The following is a 24503-nucleotide window of genomic DNA, read 5'->3' on the forward strand; positions in this document are numbered from 1 at the left end:
GAAGCTGTGGCTTATCACAGCTGCCACGGAGCAGCTCCTCATCCATCTGTCACAGACACCCAGGACTGGAAGCCCCGGCTACACTCTGTTTCCGACACAGTCCCCAGGAGACCCCTGGCGATTGCTGTCCTGGTCCACGCATGAGAACCAGCAAACAGAAGCCGGGATGAGTGAGGGCCTCCACTTGAGAGAAGTAGCAACAGGAACGAGGAGGGGCTGGTGCGCATGAGCTCCAGAGACCCCTGAGAGCTGTGTGCAAAATAAAGGCAGGAGCAGGGGACTCACTCCTGGGCATCACTTTTCGTTGGCAGAGGGGTGGTAGGCGGGCTGCATGAATTATTTCCTATGTCCTGGGTAAGGGACACTGGCACAGCCTCCCTATCAGTAAGATGTTCCCATGGAAAAAACTGACTCAGGACTGGCCTCAGAGCATTTAGGACGTTCCTCAACCTTGACAAGCTGGAGGAGGTGCTAACATCCAGATGCCTTTGCCCTCTGAGTTGGGTCACAAGGTCACAGGTATGGGTGCCTGTTGTCTGTCAAGGCCTCACCATCCTATCCCCTCCTCCCCTTCCGACCTCTGGGTTTAGTCCAGCTAGAGACACATCTCCTCACAATCAACTCCATGGAAAAGCTGCTTTTAATGGACACCACAGAGGCCAGGAGGAAAGCAATCTCGAAAGGAGTAGGGATAGGGTGGGGGGTGCAGCGGCTCACCCACAGGAGGCCAGGGGCTGCCTGCCTGGAGGCATCCAGGCCTCATGCACACGTCAGGGACAATGGGAGTCCCACTCAGGCTGTTGCTGGGGTGAGAGCAGCAGGCTGGGCCTAGTACCCAGAGCCTCCCATCATCAAGTACCACCAGAGGGAGGTGGTCCTGCCTCCTCCATGGCTCCCTGCTCACCCCGGTCTCCCCAGCTCCTGCTTAGCACATTGACAGTGACAGTGGCATGGCAGTGGAGCAGGGAAGGGGCCACCCTGCTGACCCCTCGAGGGGAAATGTTTTTCAAGCTGGGGCACCAGGGCATCAGGGTGACCTGGGTTCAGGGCTCCCCTGCCCTATGATGTATCGCTGGGTGTCAGCGGTGGAAGCTGGGTATCCTTTCAACGTGGCCCCAGGTAGTGTCAATCTGCATTGGAATACGCCTTCCCCAGGCAGGCTCCACACACAGCTGAGGATAATGTTGACAAGGACTTGAAGCTTGGTGCTTTAATGCCCTCAGGGCTTTCCCCTGGAAAAGATGCTTAACACAGTGATGACGGGTTGGAGGTCGTAAGGTCACACCTTGAAGCCTTTGACACTCTGTGCGCCTGACTCTGCCTCTCTCTGTCTCTGTCTCTAGCTCTGTCTCTCTCTGTGTTTCTGTCTCTGCCTCTATCTCTCTCTCTCCATCTCTGTATCTCTGGCTCTCTCTGTATCTCCATCTCTGTCTCTCTTTCTCTGTCTCTTCATCTCTGTCTCTATCTCCATCTGTTTTTTTCTCTGTCTCCATCTCTGTTTCTGTCTCTGTCTCTATCTCTATCTCTATATATCTGAGTGTCACTCTCTCCTCTCATCCATCCGTGGCTCAGTCACAGGTGTCTCTTTCCCTCCATGTGTGCACTTGTCTCAGGCTCCCCACGTGTGGGGCTCCCACTCTCAGAGCCCCGTGGCTGCCCCTGCTTCCCTGAGGTCAAAGCCACAAGCCCCCGGCCATTCATGCTGTTTCCAGCCCAGTGCACAAGGCCTGTGTCTGTCTCCAGGCCTGGCGCTGCTCCCCCTCCCCCTGGGCTTCCAGGCACATGCTTGGCTGCCTCCTGGCCAGCCTCAGACCTGTATTCAACTGTCACCTCCACGAGGCCTCTCTACCTCTCCCTAAGCCCTGTCCCGCATCCTCTGGTCCCCCAACCCCTCAAAGGCCATGTGTGAGCCTGCACCATGGCCCTCAGTCCCAACACCCAGAACCAGGTAGGGACGAGCACCTGCATCCCCTCTCTACCCTGCTCCTCCAAGCCACATCTCTGGGCCTCTCTTCCCACCAGCCCCTCCTCTCCTGCCCTCCAGCTCCCCTCCAGCCACCCCAACCTATCTCCACCTGAGACCTCACCCACCTGCTTCTTGGAAGATGTGGGGCCTCCACTGGCCCCCACAGCTGCCTCTCTGGGGTTCCTGACTCCTACCAGGCCTCGCCACGCTGGCCCCAAGTGGGGTAAGTGGGGCAGCACACTCTGGAACAAGATTCTCCCAATGAGCCTGTAGAGGACTATGGCTACCAGCTCATGGCCCCACTTGGCCTATCAGGTTCCCCATGTGGTCCTTTCATGGAAGGACTCAATGGCCGTGAAGGTTCAGGGGGCCGGGTGGCCGTGTTGAGGGCATGGAATGTGCTGCCACTAGGGGACCCCATCCCTGGAGGCCCCCAGGCTCACCCATATCTGCTGCAGGGCCAGGGACCCCAGGGCCCTTTCAAAGACTTTTGGCCTCTGTGAGAACCCCAGAGGTTTTTTAATTACCCACTTCCGAAGGTCATCAAATGAGGCAGCCAGTGACATCACATGACCCTAATGGCCAGGCTTAGACCTATGTCCCCACACAGCCATGGCCATGGGGTCACCCAGCATGGGCAGGAGATGGCAGCCACTGGAGCCCAGAGAGCCACAGCCCACAAGAACCAGGACGGGCCAGTATTTGGATGTCAGAAAGCCTCAATTGTATCTCAATTCTGTGTGGCTCTGGACAAGCTGCCTAGCCCATGGGCCAGCCTCCCCAAGACCATACAGCTAGGAAGGGGCAGAGGTGGCTTTGAATCCAGCCAGCAGGCTTCAGAGTCCACATGCCTAACCCTGGGCTACACTGCCTCTTGGGGCTAAGATCAGAGCACGCAGGAAACCCCAGAGAATATCCAATCCAAATGTCCACTTCCCAGGCTGGAAAATGTAAGATTGCCTTGGCATCTCAAGGCAAGTTAGCAGCACAGTTGAGAGACGAGCCCTTCCGACCCCTGCTATCTGGGCCTGGTCTTCCAGGGTCCCACCCCAGCTCCCCTCTCTGGAGAGGGGGACTAGAACCTCAGCTCAGCTGAGGCTTTTTCTATGGATCCCAGCCAGGAAGTCCTGGCTGCATTGCTTTGTGTTGAGGGAGATTCATGCAGGGCAGGGCAGGGCCAGGGAGCACCCATTTCTCCACAGTGAATGCCAGGATGGAGCAGGAGAAGATGTTGATGCCCAGGTACTGCAAGTAGGTGATGCCCAGGCAGCCGGCATGCCCATAGGCCCACTGCCCAGGCAAGCTGTCAGAGACATTGGACAGCCCCGTGGCCACTAACACAGTGAGGTCAGCCAGGGCCAGGCTGACCAGGTAGCAGTTGGTGGGGGTGTGCATTGGCCAAGATGCCCATCACGCACACCAGGAGCACCAGGGAAGCTGAGACCATCTTGTACCTGGCCAGGCCTAGGAAAGCCTCTCTGCATGCCAGTGACATGTTGCTGTCCAGCTTGCTCCCGCTGTCCATGCTGGCTGACCAGCTGCTGGAGGGGGCAGGAAGAAGGAGCTCCAGGAGGGGCTCACAGTGGTGGGGTCAGGCCTTTTGCACCTGCAGAGCCCTACAAGCCAGGCCTCCAGGAACACACAGGGACCAGGTGCTTGCCCAGCCAGGGGACAGAATGGCTCCTCTGAGCAACATCAGTTAGCTACTCTGCAAGCCTGTTTCCCAGAGTGTCAATATAGGTGACAACCATACCTCACACAGAAGACGGAGGGCGGGAGTAATCCGGGGAAGTGCATGTCAGGCCCTCAGCCTTGCAAACCCAGAGTACTCAGAAGTCAGCTCCCCTGTACTGGGAGGAAGCCGCCCATCATCTCAGTCTCAACAAGCTCATCTGTGAGATGGGGAGACCAGATTTCCCTGCTTTGCAGGAACTTAGTGAGTTTCTTAAGAAACACAAGGCCCAGAAAGCTGTGGACCTGGCGTCTGGTTACTATTACAGCTCCAACCTCTCTGAGCCTCAGCATCCCTGTCTGTCAGCAGAGATGACAACAGCAGCTCCCTCCTTGGGTGCTGCAGGGAGCGAGCTAGAGCAACACACCTAGGGGTCACGGAATGCCCCGTCTGGGTCTCCCAGGAACAGAGCCAGAAGCCAGTGACTGGCTCTTGCCCACAAGCCCCAGGCCATGGCCACGGCAGACCCTTTCTGGAAACGGCCCAGGATCATCCCTCCTCTCCACTGGCAGCCCCACCCTGCCTCCCCACCAGCCAGGCCCACCCACGCTAGGACCTGAAACAGGGGCAGGTGAGAAGCAGGTGAGGTTGAGGCAGACCACACCCAGAGACGGTGGCCAGGCCAGGTTCCTGGCCCACAGCCACCTGGCCTGAGAGGTTAGAAGCCCCCACTGTAGCCCCCATGGGGCAGAGGCCAGGGCACAGAATTAGGGCAGGGCTGGGAGAGAAGTGGTGGGCCCTAGGATGGTGCCCACACACCTGCACACACACAATACAGGCAGCACACACCTGTACATGCAGCCATACACACACCTGTAAGTGCACCTGCGCACACAGGAGGCACACACCTGCCTACATACACAACATACAGACACGTTTCCAGGCATTCACACAAAGAGGCAGCCCGTGGCTCCCCCACACATACACCAAGACGCAGACATGCAGACATACAAGCACACATACACATACAAACATTCATGAACCAAACTCCCCTCCACAGCAGACCTAGCACAGGTGGCCGCACACACAGACCCACAGACCCTGACACACACACACGCCACACACACTTCTTCATGGACACAAACTTGAAGCATCCCCCCCCCCATACCTAAAACACACAGACCCAAATGCACACATGTGTGTAAATCACAACATATGCTCACTCACATCCCCATCACACAGGTGTGCATACCTTAACTACAGCTACACCATGCACTCTCTTGCAGAAATACCTAGAATACACCCCCACACCTGGGCTCATAGATACCTGCACACCCAGACCCACATGAGGCCCCCAGGCCCCTTGCTATCCTGAAAATGAGCCTCCCTTTCGGTTTAGCCAAAATGACAATCAGCCCCGGATCCCAGCACAGCAACTGTGGGTACCCCCCAAGGGCCTCACTTGCCTCCTGCCGCGGAGGCCAGCAGCCCCAGGACTGAACCCACAGTCCTCACAACAGCCCCCCTGCAGCTTGGGGCTTGCCCCATCCCTGCCTCCCCAGCATCTCAGAGGACCCCATCCTCCCAGCTCCATCACCCAGCCCCACCTGCGTGCTAGCCTTTCTGCATAAAACATTCAGGCAGGTGCGAGGCCACCAGTGCTGGCTCCCAGCCCAGCCCCCAGGAGAAACTTGGAAGTTCAGAGAACTTACTCTATGAGGAGCCTAATCGCCTTCCTCCTCCTCCAGAGACTGGCAGAGGGGGAATAAGCCCCGACACCTCAGGCTTTCCGCGGATGGAGGCTGTTCATCCAGCAGGCTGCAGTGCTGTGCGCAAACGCACGGTGTACACTCATGCACACGGCCCTGCCAATTTCTCTCTGCTCCCCCACACCCCTCGCCCGCCCCCTGCAGCACTGACTGCCAACCCTGAGGCTGCTGCTGTGGCTTCCCCAGCAGGAGACCCCTTCTGCCACCCTTGCCTCCCCTCCCAGGCCAGGGGACGGGCTCCCCGGGAGTTCATCAGGCTGAGGAGGACCCCATTAGCCAGCTGAGCCATTGGCAGTCTAACAGGAGAAGGCAGAAACCCAGAGGGATCCCTGGGTGGCACAGTGGTTTAGCGCCTGCCTTTGGCCCAGGGCGCGATCCTGGAGACCCGGGATCGAATCCCACGTCGGGCTCCCGGTGCATGGAGCCTGCTTCTCCCTCTGCCTCTCTCTCTCTCTCTCTCTCTCTCTCTCTGTGTGACTATCATAAATAAATTTTTAAAAAATTAAAAAAAAAAAAGAAATCCAGGGAGGAGATGGGGAGGGCATGGACAGGCCCTCTTACCCTGAGAGGCCAGGCTGGGAGTCACTGGGAAGCGCTCCAGTGTCTACAATCTGCAGGTGACTCTGGCGAGGAGTCCACCCACCGAGGACCCTTTGCAGTGCTGTGGGGAGGAAGGAATGATGCCCTCCCTATGCACCAGTGTGAGCCAGCGGGGACACAGGCCTGGCGGGGGTAGCACTGGCTCAGGCTGAGAGGAAGGACTACAGCCCGAGTCTGAGGACTCTGAGAAGCAGCGGTGCCCCCAGACCCTCGCTGCCGTGTGCCCCACAAAGGGTCATGGTTGGCACACCTTCTCTTGGCTAGCCCTTAGGTAGAGACCACAAAAGAGCCCCTGAAATGGCCTGGGAAGCAGAAGTCCCAGACTGTTTCCCCCACAAGGCCAGGGCCTGGCTCTTCCAAGGCATTTCAAATGCAGATTTCAGGAGCACCTGGCTGGCTCTGTTGGTAGAGCATGCAACTCTTGATCTCAGGGGTCCAGGATCAATGAGTTCGAGGAGTCACAGGCAAGCACCTCAGAACCAAGAAAGGACCCAGTTAGTGGTGAATTCCTGACCACGAATGACCAGCAACAGTGCCCTTGCATACGTGCTTTAACACCTTCTACCTCATAAAGTCTGATGACCCCTAGTGACTTTCTCTCTTTTATTTTTTCACTTTGAAGTATAACAAACATACAGAAAGGTACACCAAACATTAGTTAATGGTTGAATGAATAAGCTGAGCCTGGTCTCCTAGTCCCTGCCCACCCTCTGCAGATGGTCACCATTTCCCTGGCCTGCAGGCCCAAATGCTAGCCTTTATCTTGCCTGCCAGGGAGCTTTCTGTAACCAGAACCACACATCATGATTTGTGTCCTGCTTATTCTCAGCCTCACTTTGAGAGATTCATCGTTGCTGAGTGTGACTGTCACTTATCCGTGCCTATGGCTGTGTGATACTCTGCTGTAGGACCCACTGTGATGTGTCCATGTACAATGGACTGTTGATGGACTTCTGGGTGGTTCCCAGTATGGGGGAATCACAGACCACACAGTGAGAACTTCCCTGCACGCAAGCTCAGGCTGAGTGGCATTTTCACCAGCTTTTTCCCAAAACTGCGATTTCCAGCACCTGGCTGAGCTCAAGACTACAGAGATCAGGGGAGAGTGTTGACGGGTGCAGAAGACACCTGTACTCAGGCTCAGTCCCTCCTGCCCCTGAGCGTGGCACTCCAGTTCTGCACCCCTGGGAAGGCTGTGATCCTGCCAGCCACCATCATACGGCAGGGTCCCTGCTCCCAGGTGCAGGGCATGTATCTGTGTCCCACCATCCCTGCGGCAATGGCCCTGCGGACCCCACGTCTGGGGCCCACTTCCAGTGGGCACCCCCACCCGTGAATTCAGCCCATGGACAGCTCCGGGCGCTGTCCTCCCTCACTAGTGCTGAAGCCACCTACTGCCTTATCTGCAGCCTTCCAGGAGCCTCAGGCATGGTAACCTCGGGAGAGAACCGAATCAGGTGACACAGAAGGGCCTAAAAGCCCATCACCACCAAGGCCCGTGGAAGTGAAAACAGGTACAGAGAGGGAAGTGGCTCGCCTGATTGTGCAGTTAACAACAGCAAATGCGATAGGCGGTGGCAACAAGTATGATTCTGGAAACAATCACTACCCCACATGCTGTGCTGTGTGTGCACCACACCTTGGCCCATCCTGAAGGGCAGGATGCCCTCAATAGAGGAGAAGCAGCAGGGCTGGGGCGAGAACCTACCTCAGCCTCACTTGGGGCTCCTCCCCATTCCACCCCCCTTGGCCTTAGTCTTGGGGGATCAGAAAGAGACGGCACCACTGCCTAGAACCTGGGCACAGAGTGGGTTCTCCCAGCCACTAGCTCATCAGTAAACAGACCACACTTCACAGAGAACACTACACTGTCTGTTCTCCAGGGGCCCTACAGCCAACAGCCTCTCAAGAAAACCCCAGTGGATCTCCTAGGGTTATGTAGCAGTTACACAGCTTTTGTTTATAATAAGACCCCTTACTGACAACTTAAATGTCCATTCAGAGTGGTAAGAGCAGTAAGATGCTCTGTCCCCACAACAGAACATCTGGCTATGAAAACCGGTGTACTGACTGTCATGGAAAGGAGTTCACAACAGAGTGAGAGGAAAGGCATCCATAAGGAATAGACGAGAATGTGTTCATCTCTACTTGCAACCACCGTCAGGAGCATGCCAGGTGCCAGGTGCGAGGCATGGCCCACAGTATTTTATGTGGCTATCTCAACCATCCCTGCATCCTGGCAACTGTTAACACCACTGTTTTTCAGGAGAGAAAGCAGAGTCTCAGGAAGGCAAGGAATGCCTCACAGGGAGACTGGCAGGCTGGGGTTGACAGGGGTGGCAAGCCCCACCCTCTGTGCAGTCAGGGGGCCTCGCCTCTCCATGTGGCCATGCCAGCAGAGAAGCTGGATGTCCTACAGCAGCCCAGGGCCCCAAGGGCACACAGTGACTTTCCCTGCCCCTGCCAGCTCAAGCCATCATGGGCCAGCACAGATCAAGGGCCTGGTCCAGAGCATGAGTCCCAGTAGCCAGGGCTCCCCGGGGCCATCTTGGAGACTGCCTACCACAGTCCCCTTGTCTCCAGAAAGGGCTTCACTGACAGCTGGGATGGGTAAGCCACTGACTGCATTGCAGCATGGAACAAGGATGCTGTGCCCACTCTGTCACTGTGGGAAGAAGTCCTGGCCCCAGGTAAAGGCTGCAAATTGGGAACTAAACTGACATTCATTCATGCAATCATTCGTTCATTGATTCACTCATTCATCCACACCAGAGAGGAGAGAGCAGGCAGCCACTGCTCAGCTGGGGCTGAGGGTCATCCCTGGATGTATCCAGGAACGAAAGGGGAGAGGCCAGGTGGGGTCAGTGATGGGCAGCCTTTGGGAGTCTGAGACAAAGCCTAGAGGGGACAGGGGTCCCCCATGAATCGGGGGGGCCCTTCCTGCAAGCCACATCTGTAGCTGTCTCCCAGGAGTGAATTCCAAATACAGAAAAAAGCTGAAAAGAAATGTGTACTTCCATTAATTTACTCATGAAGCTGGAGAAAGAACTTCTGGTCGAAGATGAAAGAAAATGTGTGTGCATGTGCATGCCCCTGGCCAGATGGGAATGGACAGCACGGGAACATCCAGGAGCTGAGGCCTGCCCTGCCTTCCTGGCATCATCAAGGGGCCACCTAGAGAATGAGAAGGGCTGAGGCATCCAAGCAGCTAGAGCAGCACCCGCCAGCCCCCACCCTGTCCCACATCCCGCTCCGAGGAGCAGAAAACACCTGGGTTAGCGTGCCCTCTGGTGGCTTCTTGAGAAAATTGCAGAGGTTCATGCGCAGGCATTGCCACCTTAAAGAAATGAGAACGTCGGTGACGGTGACGCCCAACCTTGGCCCCTCCACCTGCTAAAATCACCTGTAAAAGCCCAACGTACTGATACAACTGCATACACGCATTTGGAGGGCAGCCAATACGGGCAGCTTGTGAGGCCGTGACCTCTAAACAAAGAGAAACGACAAAGTGAGCTCCACATCCCCCTAGGGGTGGGGGAGAGCAGTGGGGCATAGACAGCAGCAAGCGTGGCCTTGTTGAGCTGAGGAGACAGTGTCTAAACCTTCTGGAACTTTAGAGGAAAGCCTACAGGGAAGGAACCTAGAATCCTCAGGTGGTGGCAAAGTGCTGTGCTGTTCACCCAACTGGGGAAACTGTGAGAACTATCAGAGAAGGGACCCTGGGGAGACAAAGAGGTGACGGAGCAGTGTGGCAGCAGGAGAAGCAGATTGAAGATCAAGCCTGAGGACACGGAGCTGGGGCGGATGGCGCTGACCATCCTCCAAGAGCACAGGCACTCCACTCCCGGGAGTATGGAGGAAGCCTAGAAACTAGATTTAACTGGGCCCAGCAATGGGCTGACACCACCTGCCCATGCAAATAAAGCCTCACCCCCTTTGGGAGAAGATAAAGCCATCCCAGCACCCCACAAAAAAGTATCCACAATGTCCAATGTCAAATAAAAAGTACAAGGCATGCTATAAATGGGGACCAGATCACTGAAAACCAAGAGGAAAAGCAACGGACCTCAAAGGTGACTCAGATGTGGGAGCTTCAGATGAGGTTTTAAAATCACCAACATGTCCCTGTCGTCATGTCACGTCCCTGGAGCTGTCAATGCCCTTCTTGGAAGCAGCTTCCCGGGGTGGAAAGTAAACAGCTTTGTCTGTATCTGTATCTATTTCTGTACAAATATAATATATCTACACTTGACATTCATATATTACAATGTTTAACATGTTATACAATATTGCAACCCACTATAAACATTTGAACCACTTCCATTCTTTTCCCTTTGTTCTTTTGGTTATTACTGAGAGTGATTATCCCTGTCCATGTCTCCTCGTGGCCACAGGCAAGACAGTCCCAGGCCAGTGGTTCTTGCCCTCCACAGGGCACTGGATCCCCAGGCCTGTGACAAGGCAGATGGTCGGCTCCACTGCCAGAGCTCCCGACCCCAGAACAGCTCAGGGCAGAGCCTCACAGTCCCATGGTGTTGCTCTGCCGCTTGGGGACTCCACTTCCAGGATGCCTGTCTTGGGTTGCCTTGTGGGTCACAAAGCACTTCTTTCATATGCCTGGTATTTTCCAAAGGGGAATCACTCTCTGTAATAAAGTGGTTGTGGACCAGTGTAGACAGCCACCCTTGTTAAACTCAGACCCCATGCCCCACGATCCCTGTGCAAACTCCTGTCATGACTTGGTGTGTGATGGCAGCTCTCTCATGCTCTAAGTGGTGTTCATGCAGGCCCATTGGCTTTGACCAACCCAGTGGCCCTGGTCACATGGCACCACGCCCATCAGTACTCTGAACATTTGGGGAGTCTGCCAGCTAGCGTCAGAGCGGTCACAGCCAGAGTCACCTCAGCTGGAGACGCAGAATGCCTGGGGTGGGTGGTCTGGCTTCCAGGGTGAGGTCCCAGTCTGCCCTTCACAGCTTCTATTTCCTCTACTGTGAAATGGAGATCTCGGTGGGGGCCACCTCCCAAGGATGTCACGGCTGCATCCAGCATGAGGCCTGCCCTGAATGGAGAGCTCTGTGACCCAATGACCGGGTATGCCTGTCACCTTGTGGCCTCCTCCCTCCCTCCAGAGAAGGAGGCAGCATGAGTGAATAGCCCCACTCTACAAAGCAGAGAAACTGAGGCTCATGGGCTTACACCAGGGGCCTGCAGCTCAAAGCACAGCAATCCAGGCCCGTGATATTTAGACCCAGAGAGACTGGGTTCTGATCCCATCCCAGGCATTTTGTCTTTCTGAATGCTGTCCCCCCAACACACACACGCTCCAGTTGCTGCAGACACTGTGATAGGAGCTCAGTGCCTGACTAGGAGCTCGTGGCTAAGCTGTGGAGACAGGCAAGCCTCTGGGAGAAGATCCATCCCTGGTGAACCCTGAAGAATAATCGAAGTTCATTGGGGAAGTGTGGGAGCAGCATCCCAGGCAGCAGGAATGGCATGTGCAACGCCATTGCAGGGGAGGGGGCACGAGAGCTGGGGAGAGGGGAGGCAGGGCAGCCTGGGGGCAGCCTGGGGGTAGTCCAGAGAGCAGGTGCAACATGTCCAAGCGTTCAAGGGTTCAGAGTTTATGTGGGGGCAGAGGCTGGAGCGGTAAGATTATAGTCAGTGGCTCTCGGTGTCTGGGAGAGGATGGGAAGCAGGGGACAGCGACAAGCAGGGAGGCAGGCGAGGGCTGGAGCCGTGGCTGAATCCTGGCAGGTGGTGATGGTAGATGGAGAAAGGGGAGGTAGCTGGGATTCCTTTAGGAGGTGGACGGTGGACAGAGTCGGGGCCCACCCCCTCTCCCGCAGAGCCCTCTGCCTACCTCCCCAACCCTCGAGACTTCCCTCCTCCCACTGCCTCTCAGCTCTCACCCTGCATCGCCCCCCACCCCGCCCTCTGCCTCAACTTATCTTTCCTTTTTTTAAATAATAGCTTTGTTGGGGTATAATTCATATGCCATAAAATTCACCCTTTTCAAACACCCAATTTAGTGGTTTTTCGTACGTGCCCATCACAGCTAATTCCAGAACGTTTCCGTTACTCCAAAAAGAAACTTTGTTCCCAGGAGCGGTCACTCCCTGTTCCACATCCTGCAGCCCCTGGCGACCACTCAGTCGACTCTCTGACATTATGAATTTGCCTCTTCTGGATGTTTCATGTAAATGGAATGTATTCGTCGGCTCAGGCTGCCAAAACAAAATACCACAGACTGGGCAGCTTAACAGAAATGTATTTGTCACAGTTCTGGAGGCTGGAAGTCCAGGAACAGGATGCTGGTGTAGTCAGGTTCTGGTGAAAGCCGTCTTCCAGGGGAGCAGGCGCCACCTTCTCGTGCCCTCCCACGGTATGCGGAGGAGGAAGGGAGAGAGAACTCTGTGCGCTCTCTTCTTATGATGACTTCATTCCTTCATATGACTGAATAATATCCTATTGTATGGGTAGACCATATGTTATTTATCTCTCATCCGTTGATGAACAAGTAGGCTGCTCCCTCTGGGGCTTCTGTGACTAGAGCTGCCACCAGCACACGTTTGTGCACAGGTGTCTGCGTGCATGTTTCATTTCTCTTGGGCTGCCTACCAAAGAGTGGCAGCGCTGGATCCTATGGGAGCTCTGTGCAGGCCCCCATTTCCTCCCATGCTCATGTGTTCAGACATCTATGAGTGTATGCAATCTCACAGGGTGCCAGACACTGCCATTTGGCCCAGTGCTGGCAGGCTGCCCCAAGGATGACCTGTTCTTGTATGTACCGCAGGCTTCCTGGAGGAGCAAGATGGGCTGCTCTGCTCAGCAGCTTCCAAACCCTGCATCACACCCAGAACCCGCTTCGTAATTTGCAGGGTCCAGTCCAAAATGAACACGTGGGCCCCTTGTTCCCAAACCATTGAGAATTTTAAGGCTGGGACAGGGGAGCATTCAACCTGGCCCACAACTTTACTCTCTAAAATGGAAAGTGGAGCATGCCACTCTTGATCTTGGGGTTGTGAGTTCAAGCCCCACACTGGGAGCGGAGAGAGCTTAAAAATAAAATCTTGAACTAAAGAAGTGCTGTTTGATGCCCTGCAGGTGGCTCCATCCTGAGGGGCAGTGCAGCAGAGAAGCTGCCCAAACACTCCAAATGCCACATGACATCCTTGTGCTCACAGGAGCTGATCACGTCTAGCAAGATGAGCAGCTGTTTATTCCCACGGGAATAGTGCAAATTCTCAAACTCTGGCATTGAATCTCAGTATCCACAAAATGATCAATTTTTGTGTTGGCCTGATTATTTCTAAGAAAGCGGGAATGGTTAAAGACCGTAAGCTTTGACATTCAAAATGATGATTTTTAGGACGCCTGGGTGGCTTGAGCGTCTGCCTTTGGCTCAGGTCATTAATCCCCATTTCCTGGGCTCTAGCTCCACATCAGACCCCCACAGGGAGCCTGCTTTTCCCTCTGCCTGTGTCTCTGCCCCCCCACCCCTCCGGGTCTCTCATGAATAAGTAAATAAAATCTAATGCATTTGCATTTTATTGCATTGAAATTTATTGAATTTATTGCATTGAAAATATGCATTTTCAATGCATCGCGTTGGCCGAGTCCGACGGAAATAGCTGACAATGTCCAGGCTTTGAGGTTGAACTCAGGATGGGAAGACGAGTAACTTTGCCTGGGAGCGCACGTCCTCTGGGGCTAGAGGTCTCTGGCGGGGGGAGCACGAACGCACTCGCCAAGGCCCGCAGCGCGAGCACCCGGCGGGAACACACCGCGCGGGGCGGCGCGAGGCGTCACGTGACCCCCTCGGTGGGCGTGGCCAGGGCGCCGGCGGCCGGCGGCTCGGAGACACGCCCCAGGGCGGGGTCTCCGGCGGCGCCTGCGCCGTGGCGGGCTCGGGCGGGCGCGCGCCGCGGGGGCGGGGCCGCGCGGGGGCGGCCGCGCGGAGGCCGGAAGGAAGCGGGCGGAGGGCGGGGCGAGCGAGGGAAGCCCGCCGGCCAGCAGGACGACTGTCGCGGCCTGATGACGTCGCACAATGGCCGGCCCCCGCGGGTAGTGGAGCCCGTTTGTTCCGCCCGCGTCGCGCCTCTAGCCGGAGCCTGTGAGGAGCGGAAGGGCCGAGGGACGTCTTCCCCGCGCCGCCCCGACGCCAGCGGAGCCGTGGCCCCCTCCCCGCCCTCGCGCTGAGGTAAGTGGCGGCGGCGGCGGCGGCGGCGGGGAGGCCGGGCCGGCGGGGAGGAGGCCGAGGCGGCCGGGCGGGGAGCGTGGCGGCGGCGCGGAGCCGAGGCCCGGGAGCCCCGGCGCCGCCGCCTCCGGGGAGCGCTCCGGGCTGCCTCCCCGGCCGAGCGTGGCTCTCCGGTCCTGGGAAGGGGTCTCGGAAAGAGGCGCGATCCCGGTTTCGGTCCGCGGCTCGCCGGCCCGGAGGGCCCTGGAAGCTACTCGGAGCCCGCACTCCCCGCGGCTGCCTCTGCGCCCCGTGGCGGAGTCGATTCCCCCGAAGCTGTCATTTCTCTTCCGGGACATTCGCGTGGCACATGTTTGCCGCCCACGGCGGGGGCGGGGGCGGGGGGTAGGGACGCGGGTCCGCCCTCCGGGAGAGAGCAGCCTGGACCCGGGATGGGTTCTGCAGGAACTTTGAGCTCTCTGGAGCTCCCGGAACTTGCTCCCCGAGCTCCGGCGTGCACAGGTTGGCTATCTTGGCCGTGCCCCAGCGCGCGCGCCGCTCTAGGCTAAACTTCCTTGCTCCTCTAGTTAGGAGCCCGAAGGATGCGGAGTTCTTTGGCTAAACTGACTGTAGCTCTACTGCTGCGACAGCCTAAGACTTCATCTCCAGCCTTGCTTCTGCTAAAAGTTGTTTTCTCGGATACTTTATGACAGCATATGTGCCGTGTAGAAAGGCTGATCGCTTTAAGAGAGTTCTGTTCAGCAAGCTCTTTTGCAAGAGTAGGTCATCATTCCTCCAATCCGTTTGGGGAAAATGGAAGAAGGGAGTGGTTGGCGTCTGTAGTGCTGTCTCTGGGGGCAGAGCTCTTTGGGGGCTCCCCTCCGTCCTGTTGCTGTGGAGTGGAGTCTTCGCCCAAGAATTTTACAGCCTGAGCACATGTGTGGAGCCTAACCAGCTCTGTGTCCCAAAGGCTGGACCTCCTCTCTGGCTTTGGGTGGGGAATGTCCAGATGTTGTAAGAAAGCTGTGTGGAATCATTCCAGAGAGCCAGCAGGTAAGCTGTGACCTTGCTCCTGTTTAAGAATGTGTCTTACTTTTTCACAGCTACAGATCATCTCATGGTAAGTGCTTCTCTCCTGAGGAGATTTTGGTGGTCACTCCTAGTCACTTTGGGAGTAGTGTCTGTCACCCACTTTGACGCCCTTCCTTTAAGAGGTTGTAAATCCGAGAAGGTAGGAATCACAATTTTTAAACGGATGTACCAGATTTTAGGCATTCAGAAAGGAATTGTTCTATTAAAAGTTGTTATCCTGAATGGTTATGTTTGTGTTTCATTAGTGTTCCTTTGCCAAAACTGCCTTAGAACTTCTGTTTTCGTAATAAATACGTAAGTCATGTGAGAGAATTCAGTCTCGTTCAATAGTCATACCCTATGTTTAGCCAAAAAACCAGCTAACCTGACTTGGTAGCTCAAGTCTTGGTCATGTACCAGACCAGGCCCTGAGTGGTTTCCTGCGATTTCTCAGGGACCTACCTTAGGAGGAGGAATAATCTGCTGCTGCCAGAAGGCCAGGAAAGAACTTCGCAGGTTTCTAAAGGTCACTCAAAAAGAGAAGTTCCCAAAATGCTCTGCACTTTAGCGTTGCCCCTGGAATCCATGTGCAGCCTTCCATAGTGGCTGTGGAGAGACAGGCAGTACCCACTGCATGTGTGAATTCTGGTGTAGTCTTCTAAGAACAGGGCACTTATTTCCAATTTCTTCCTGGTATGCAACAGGTAGTTTTCCAAGTAACATGATTTTTGTCACCTATTCCACAAGCGTTTATCAGGTGTCATCAGCCAAATGCATCCTGCAGTGGAAACACAGTGATGAATGTTTGTCATTTATTTCTCTGGGCAAGTTCACCATCTTGTGGGTCAGAGCACTGAAGAGGTAGTTGTAAACTTCGCCAGGAATCCTCTTACAAGGTGATTGTGTGAGAAGAACAATTGTGTAAAAACTGTGAGTCCAGAGTTGGTGAAGATGTGATGAGAAGACCTTCCATGTCATTGTCTGCATTTGATAGGCTGTGCTTCTGACCTGAAGTGTGCACTCAGGTGGTTGCCAGACTGAATTCATCACAGAACAGGACATAGATGCCCAGAGAGACTATGAACCTGCCCAGCCCAGGGCTTGGCACGCAAACCGTCTTCTGACCCCCAGTGACACTTCTCTTCTGTGCAGCAGGCTGTGACTCGAGTTGTTTTTAGTAGGTAGATTCTTTGGCACATATTTCTCTGCAAGGTGTTTGCCTGTGTGCAGCCTCATACTATAAAATCTCAAGGGGTTCCATAGGTAAAGGAAAGATACGATTCCTGAGGAAATCGTCAGGGCCTCTAGGGATGATTATATGTCCCGTTGTGCCTAGGACTGCTCTTTTCATGCCTTTTTTTTTTTTTTTTTTTTTTTTAAGAATTTTATTTATTCATGAGAGACAGAGAAACGCAGAGACACAGGCAGAGGGAGAAGCAGGCTCCATGAAGGGAGCCCAACGCGGGACCCGACCCCGGGTCTCCAGGATCATGCCCTGGACTAAAGGCGGCACTAAACCACTGAGCCACCCAGGGATCCCTCATGCCTATTGCAATTGTTAAACATGCCCCCTTTTCACACTTGACCCAATTCAGACAGTAAATTAGATGGAACATTGCCACTAAGGGCCAGCTGTGTGCTGAGCTTGGGGAACATGGAGGTGAGTCTGAACCCTTCAACTCACGTACTTCATGGAGGGAAGGGGTCTGCCAACAGACTTTGCAGACAAATAGTTGTGGACAGCGTGGTAAGTGTGTATATGTACTAGAATAACATAATATACTTAGGGCAAGACTTCTCAATCTGGGGATGCTGGGTAATGGGGTTTTGAACTCCCTGAAGTGGAAAATAAATTGCCCATATTCAAGTTTTTCTAGGAAGAGGAGCCATCCCATCTCCCTCCCTCATCAGATTCTCAAAACAGTCCATGCCCCCCTCAAGACACAGCACCACTACCCTAGAACACTAGGCTGCCCCCCTGGAAGCAGGTGCACTCAGGACCTTTAGCCCTGCTACCTTCTGGTCAGCTCTGAAAACTGCCTTTGAAAGTCAGTAAGTTAGTTATCTTTGTGTCCTTGGAATGTGGAAGTGATTTCCAAAATTTAAACTGTGGGGCGGGACATGTACTCAGTAAGTACTTCTTAAAATTACTTATCCTGCCATAGTACACCAGCCTCTCAGGATTGTGATTTCAGTCAGCATTTCCTGTGGCGTCAGTATAAAGGTGTGCACCTTTGGGGTTTCTTTTCTTGGATTTGTGTATAGTTTATGTGCCCGAGATTCAAATTTCAGACAAGTTTAAAATAAATGATTGATGTGACAAATTGGATCTCCATATGTTCATCGCTTTTAACTAATAGACTATATAAATCATATGTTAAGTTTCCCACATATACGAGAAGGTTTGTTTCTAGAGGGGGTTAGATAGAGGTGTAGATGGATCAGCACAGAACTTAAAAATGGAGAAAAAGAAAACAGGCAGAATCTTCTGGTTCAGTAGAAGTCCCAGTATGTGTGGGTTCTGTTCCAAAAAAAGAGTTTATAAAATCAATTTGGAACTCAGGTCCCATTTTCTTGTAGAAACAATGGCAAAAAGCAGGGCTGGCTCCTCTGCAGGTAGCACCAGCCCGTTTCACGCATAGTGTGGAGCTCTGTAGTAGATAACACGCCCTAGAGGCAGCTCTGACTCGCGGTCCCAGGCTCAGTGGCCATGTGGCCTAGGTTTCCTTATCTGTGACAGGTGCCCAACACAGAGGGGTCATCTCTTAGAAGATGGTGGTGGCTGTCAGCTTCATTGCAGACATCGTTGCAATGATAGAATCTTGCATTGAGTAGAGAACTATTTGTTAAGTGAAACCATGAATGAATTACTCCTAAGTGCGCCCAGAGACTTGAAATGCATCTGAGAGGGGTGATAGGAGTCTGATTCTTAGAAATTGAGGATTGCCTTTACTCATCTTTTCACTAATTCAGCTTGAATTTAAATGTGTGGAACCTGTGCCAGTCATGTTATCAGATTTATCTCATCTAATGGTTTCAACAATCTTGTCAAGTAGATACTGTTGTCCCTATATTTCACATGATGAGACTGCAGTATGGCAAGTTTATACAGTTGATCTGAGATCCTGAAGCTAGGCAGCAAAGGGGCTGGAGTCCAACTCTCATGCAGAGCCCCCACTGTTGCACTGTATGTCTCATAAAGATGGAGCACACCAAGGACCCCTGGTGGCTCAGCGGGTTGAGCGACTGCCTTTGGCTCAGGACGTGATCCCGCGGTCCCTGAATCGAGTCCCACATTGGGCTCCCCGCCTGGAGCCTGCTTCTCCCTCTGCTTATGTCTCTGCCTCTCTCTCTCTCTCTGTCTTTCATGAATAAATAAATAAAATCTTAAAAAAAAAAAAAAAAAAAGATGGAGCACACCAGGGGTAAATCGACCACTGTTTGCATTAGTTGAGGTACTCTCTGTCTTCCATTTCTTACTCTAGGATTTGATTTTTAAGTTCCCAAAATATAAAAGTAGTTTGGCTGGATCTAATCATAACAATGAAACCAAAGTGCAAACCAGTTTGTATCTGAGCCCCAGAAAAACCTGGGCTGTTACCAGGTTGGGAGAATTTGTGGCTCTGAGCTAGAATAGTATGTTGCGAGGCCAGTAGCAGACTTGGGGGTATTTTCTGCAGCTTATCAGTTGCATGATTTTTAAGCCAGTTTGAGAAATGTATAATTTTAGATAACAGTTGATTGGTTTAAGAAGTCATTTTGTTTTCAGGACTATACATTTTGTCCCTGGACTATAAATGTGAGCATCAGAATTTTGTCAGGGGTGCCTGAGTGGCTCATTGGTTGAGCATCCAACTCTTGATTTTAGCCCAAATCACGATCACGATCTTGAGATCGTGAGATTGAGCCCCACATTGGGCTCCACACTAGATGTGGAACCTGCTTAAGATTTTTTCTCTCTCACCCTTCCCTCTTTAAAGAAAAAAAGAGGGGATCCCTGGGTGGCGCAGCGGTTTGGCGCCTGCCTTTGGCCCAGGGCGCGATCCTGGAGACCCGGGATCGAGTCCCACGTCGGGCTCCCGGTGCATGGAGCCTGCTTCTCCCTCTGCCTATGTCTCTACCTCTCTCTCTATCTCTGGGTGACTATCATAAATAAATAAAAATTTAAAAAAAATAAAGAAAGAAAAAAAGAATTTGTTAGGTTTCAAGTAGGATGTCTTGAGGTTCCATGTGACTGCTTGCCCACAGGATATAGGTCTAGATTCAGTGGCTGGGGAGATGAAAGTCGATGCTGTCCAGAGAAGAAGACTTCTTATATACAATGTAATAAAAACTATCTAGAGATGGGCATAGGACTCATACACAAAAATCTTAACTAACCAATAAGGAAGGGGAAAGGACCCTGAGTGGCTGCTGTGCTCCACCCTCCATGTCTGGTCCTGTCTGGGACAGCTGAGAGTGAAAAGCCCTTAGTTTTTGGGCACCGCGTTTATCTTTACTGTAGGTGGTAATCATGCTCTGCATGGGGACAGCCTCTGCCCTGTGGGGAGTAGGGCTCTACTGCATTTTCAGCAGTCTACCCTTTGAGGGCTTTTTTTTTTAAGATTTATTTGTTTGTTTGAGAGAGCACAAGCATGCATGAGTGTGGGGAGGGCAAAGGGAGAGGGAGCATCTCAAGCAGACTCTGCACTGAGCATGGAGCCCAACACAGGGCTTGAGATCATGACCTGAGCCGAAACCAAGAGTTGGACACTTAACTGACTGCACCCCCCAGGTGCCCCTTGAGGACTGACTTTGAAAAGTCTCTCTGGGTAGTCCTCCCTCTGGATAGTACAGTTAGGAAGACTGAAAAGTGAATCCTTTTCAAAACTGTCCTGCAAGTGAATTGATTGGTTTGCAAGTGTCTATTATTGCTCACCATTTAGTTGATTTGTAAAGTGGGGAAGTTTAAGTAATTTGTCCTAATGGGTACTCAATTATAATAATGTCCATTAACTGCCCCCCAAAAAGTGTTTTTAACTACAGGTTAAGATACCACCTCTGGGCATATGTGTCTTTAAACACAGGTTTTCCTTTCAAAAGTATGAACTTGAAAGACATGTTTAGCTTTTGGTTATATAAGTACATAAAATAATTTTATATGTTTAAAGTATGTCATCATATGTGTTTACAGATCTCGCTGAAATACCAAGCTGCATAATTGTGATATACGTTATTTTAAATTAAAATGTTTAAGAATAAACCCTTAGCTTTTCACTGTTGCTGTTATTTCAAACTAATTCAGCAGTGCCCCAGGTTGCAGTGGTGAATGGTAATCGTTGGCTTATAGACTGCTTGGTGTTGGTTTCGTGCACATACATTCCGGTCCCACTGTATGCAATCTACATTTAAAACAAGTGGAACAATGTCCTGTCTTTGGGCATGGAGGTTGGAAAATGAAAAAATGTCCACTTCATAATTAAGTTTAAATTAGTAAAAATAGAAAAAAAATCTTATAAAATGACCGTCTTTTTACACACGAAACTACTCAAATACATAAAATTTTTGCCAGAGTTCTTTTCTATGACCTAACTATATATATTACAGTGGTGGTTTTCCACTTTTCTGTGAGATAATCGCAGCATGTACAAATGAATTCTGCCTTCTGAGCTTCTGATGGTGGCCCCAACATACAGGTCTGTGATAAGGCCCAAGGTCTGCATTTTTAAAGACCATCTGGAGTGATTCTGGTGGGCAGTCAGAGCCATCCTTGGACAAGTGCATTCAGGAACAGGAGATAGCCCATGACCTGGGGACAAGGCAGGTCAGGGTTTCTGCTCTAGACCCTTGAGGATGGCTCCAGAAAGATAGCAGGGTGCCTTCAATTCTGTTGCTTCATTCTATAATGCAACTTTTCTTGGATTTTAAGAGTAATTTAAGAATCCAGGGATCCCTGGGTGGCGCAGCGGTTTGGCGCCTGCCTTTGGCCCAGGGCGCGATCCTGGAGACCCGGGATCGAGTCCCACATCGGGCTCCCGGTGCATGGAGCCTGCTTCTCCCTCTGCCTATGTCTCTGCCTCTCTCTCTCTGTCTCTGTGACTATCATAAATAAGTAAAAAAAAAAAAAAAAAAAAAAAAAAAAGAATCCAAAAAGCTGTCCCTTGCAATGCGTATCTTATTGCTCACTTTCTGTTTACCTACCAGGTTGTGCTTATGACAAGTACTCCAGGTCTCTGCCAGATTGATGCATGTGTGAGGCACTTAACACACAGCTTAGGGAGTACAGTGCAGCCTTGTGGAGGTCTTGTGGGTGGGTCCAGCCTGCCGGCCTCCCTGGTGAAACAGTCAGTGGCAGGAGACGGTGGAGTTGGGTCTGGGGTTTGGAGGAGCTGTGCAGGTCCTGGACCCGCCTGCAGGTCAGGAAGGAGCATGAGTCCAAAAATACCAGACCAGGATTTGTTTTCTGTTTTGCTAACTGCTGTGCATCTGTGTTGTCTTCATTTTGCAGAACTGTGGGTACCGATGGATGTGGCCGAGAGCCCTGAACGGGACCCTCGCTCTCCAGAGGACGAAGAAGAGGAGCAGCAGGGGCTCTCGGATGATGACATTCTGAGGGAGAGTGGGTCTGACCAGGATTTGGACGGAGCTGGGGAGAGGGCTTCTGATTTGGAGGATGAAGACAATGCAGCCCCAGGACTGAGCCAGGAGGAGGAGGAGAGTCACTCTGACGAGGAGGACCAGGACCAGGAGTCCGAGGCTCAGGATCTGAGCAGGGAGCCCACGAGCCCTCCACACGTTGAAGAGGGGGACGGTGGGGAAGAGGAGCACACAAGCGACCTGAGAGACGAGGCCTCATCGGTCACCAGGGACCTGGATGAGCATGAGTTAGACTACGATGAGGAGGTCCCCGAGGAGCCGGCCCCCGCTGGGCAGGAGGATGAGGCCGAGAAGGCTGGTGCTGAGGATGATGAGGAGAAGGGAGAAGGAGCTCCTGGGGAAGAGGGGGCTACAGGCGCTCACAGTGTGGAAGACAAGGAGCCCCTGGAGACCGCCAAGGAGAAAAACAAGGAGGATGATGACGGGGAGCTTGATGATGGGGAGCTCGACGTGAGTGCCTGGGCTGGTGGGGCAAAGGGTAGGGCACATGAGGGCTGGGAAGTCAGGACTATTCTGGGAGTGCCAAAAACCAAGGGAATAGGCTAGATTCAGACAACTGGGGTCTGCCACCTGGTGGCTGACAGAAGTTCCATGGACCCTCTGTCTACTGCTGCTGGTGGAGTATATTAAAATGCCTAATCCCGATTTTGTTTTCTTGAGCTCTAGGTTTGTGCAACCTAGAGAGATCATTTCTCCCTTTCTTTTTGCTATCTTTAAATAATACTTGAGATTATATTCAACTAAAACTATTGTAGATTTTCAGTTCCTGTCGGGTTTGTGAGACTCATGAACTCCAGAAGCTTGCTTTGAGTCTTGATTGTTCTTCCAGGCTTTTTTATCTTTGTACCTGAACCCATTCTTTGGCGAGGGTCCCAGCTGGACCAGGCATCTTTGGAGGTGTCCCTGAAAAGAGCTTTTGGAATGCATCATAGGGGTTGTGCCTCCAAACATCTCAGCCTTTGATTAAGCCATCATAATTTGTTATGATTTATTTAAGTAATCTGACTTTCAGGTTACAGAGAAGGTAACAGTAACATATTTTTTTGGACATGGATTGGTTGGGTTTTATAATGCAAATATTTAAGTTTTTTTTTATTTTAGTTCCAGCATAGTATTAGTTTCAGGTGTATAGTATAGTGATTAGCACTTCCATACATCACCACTTGCTCCTTGAGACACGTACACCCCTTCATCTTCATCCCCATCACCTGTTTCCCCCATCTCCCCACCCACCTCCCCTCTGGTGACTATCAGGGTGGTCTCTATAGTTCCGAGTGTGTTTCCAGGTTTGCCTCTCTCTTTTTACCAACTTTATTTCTTAAATTCTACATATGAGTGAGATCATATGGTATTTATCTTTTAATGACTGATATATTTCACCTAGCATTATACTCTCTAGCTTCATCCATGTTATTGCAAATGGCAAGATTTTACAGATGAGTAATTACTCATCCTTTTTTTTTTTTTTTACAGATGAGTAATATTGCATTGTGTTTCTATACCATATCTTTGTTATCTGTTTATCTGTTGATGGACACTTGGGCTGTTTCCAAATTTTGACTACTGTAAATAATGCAGTATACATAGGGGTGCATGTATTCCTTTGAATTAGTATTTTTGTATTTTTTGGGTTAATGCCCAGTAGTGCAATTGGTGGACTGTAGGGTAGCTCTATTTTTAACTTTTTGAGGAACCTCTGTACTATTTTCCACAGTGACGGACCGCACCAGTTTGCATTCCCACCACCATTGTAAGGGGGTTTCCCTTTCTCCACATCTTGACAACACCTGCTGTTTCTTGCATTGTTGATTTTAGCCATTCTGACAGGTGTGAGGTGGTTTCTCATTCTGGTTTTGATTTGTATTTCCCTGATGATGAGTGATGTTGAGCATCTTTTCATTTGTCTGTTGGCCATTTGTTTGTCTTTCTTTGTTTTTTTGTGTTTTTTTTAAGATTTTATTTACTTATTTATGACAGACACAGAGAGAGAGAGAGGCAGACACACAGGCAGAAGGAGAACCAGACTTCATGCAGGGAGCCTGACGTGGGACTCTATCCCGGGTCTCCAGGATCACACCCCGGGCCGAAGGCAGCACTAAATCACTGGGCCACCGGGTCTGCCCTGTTTGTCTTCTTTGGAGAAATGTCTGTTCATGTCTTCCGCTCATTTTTTAATTGAATTATTTGTTTTTTTGGTGTTGAATTTTACAAGTTCTTTACGTATTTTAGATACTAACCCTTTACTGGTTATGTCATTTGCAAATATTGTTTCCCATTCTTTGGGCTGCCTTCAAGTTTTTTTGACTGTTTCTTTTGCTGTGCAAAAGCTTTTCATTTTGATGAAGTCCCAATAGTTCATTTTTGCTTCTGTTTCCCTTGCGTCTGGAGACGTATCTAGAAAAATATTGCCATAGCTGCTGGCTTTAAAGATGGAAGAATGAGTCAAAAACCAAGGAATGCGGGCAGCCTCCAGAAGCTGCAAAAGGCAAGGAAATGAATTTGTATATGGTACAAGAAAGTGGTCCAGTTTCATTCTGCATGTGGCTGTCTGGTTTTCTCAACACATTTGTTGAGACTTTTCCTCATTGCATATTCTTACCTCTTTGGTAA

The 24503-nt window shown here is 51.9% G+C and overlaps 1 protein-coding gene and 1 long non-coding RNA gene across 6 annotated transcripts in view; one reads left to right on the forward strand and one right to left on the reverse strand.

The window, feature by feature from the left end:
• LOC144310329 (uncharacterized) overlaps nt 1-5470 on the reverse strand; it is a 43053-nt gene extending 37583 nt beyond the window's left edge. For both annotated transcript variants that reach the window (XR_013376046.1, XR_013376047.1), the window contains exon 1: nt 5351-5470. This is a non-coding gene — a long non-coding RNA (uncharacterized LOC144310329). The remainder of the gene's footprint in view (nt 1-5350) is intronic.
• Nucleotides 5471-14010: 8540 nt separating this feature from the next.
• The window catches only part of ZC3H18 (zinc finger CCCH-type containing 18), a 66513-nt gene continuing 56020 nt past the window's right edge, over nt 14011-24503 (forward strand). The window contains exons 1-2 of one of the 4 annotated variants that reach the window (XM_077891110.1): nt 14011-14210; nt 21745-22343. In XM_077891110.1, the coding sequence (XP_077747236.1) occupies nt 21759-22343 (585 nt within the window). In that variant the 5' untranslated portion in view covers nt 14011-14210; nt 21745-21758. Of the gene's footprint in view, nt 14211-14744; nt 15240-21744; nt 22344-24503 lie in introns of those variants that run through there. The other 3 variants (XM_077891109.1, XM_077891111.1, XM_077891112.1) reach the window with 3 other exon arrangements.

This window comes from Canis aureus, chromosome 3 (assembly GCF_053574225.1).
Source record: "Canis aureus isolate CA01 chromosome 3, VMU_Caureus_v.1.0, whole genome shotgun sequence".
NCBI classification, from domain to species: Eukaryota; Metazoa; Chordata; class Mammalia; order Carnivora; family Canidae; genus Canis; species Canis aureus.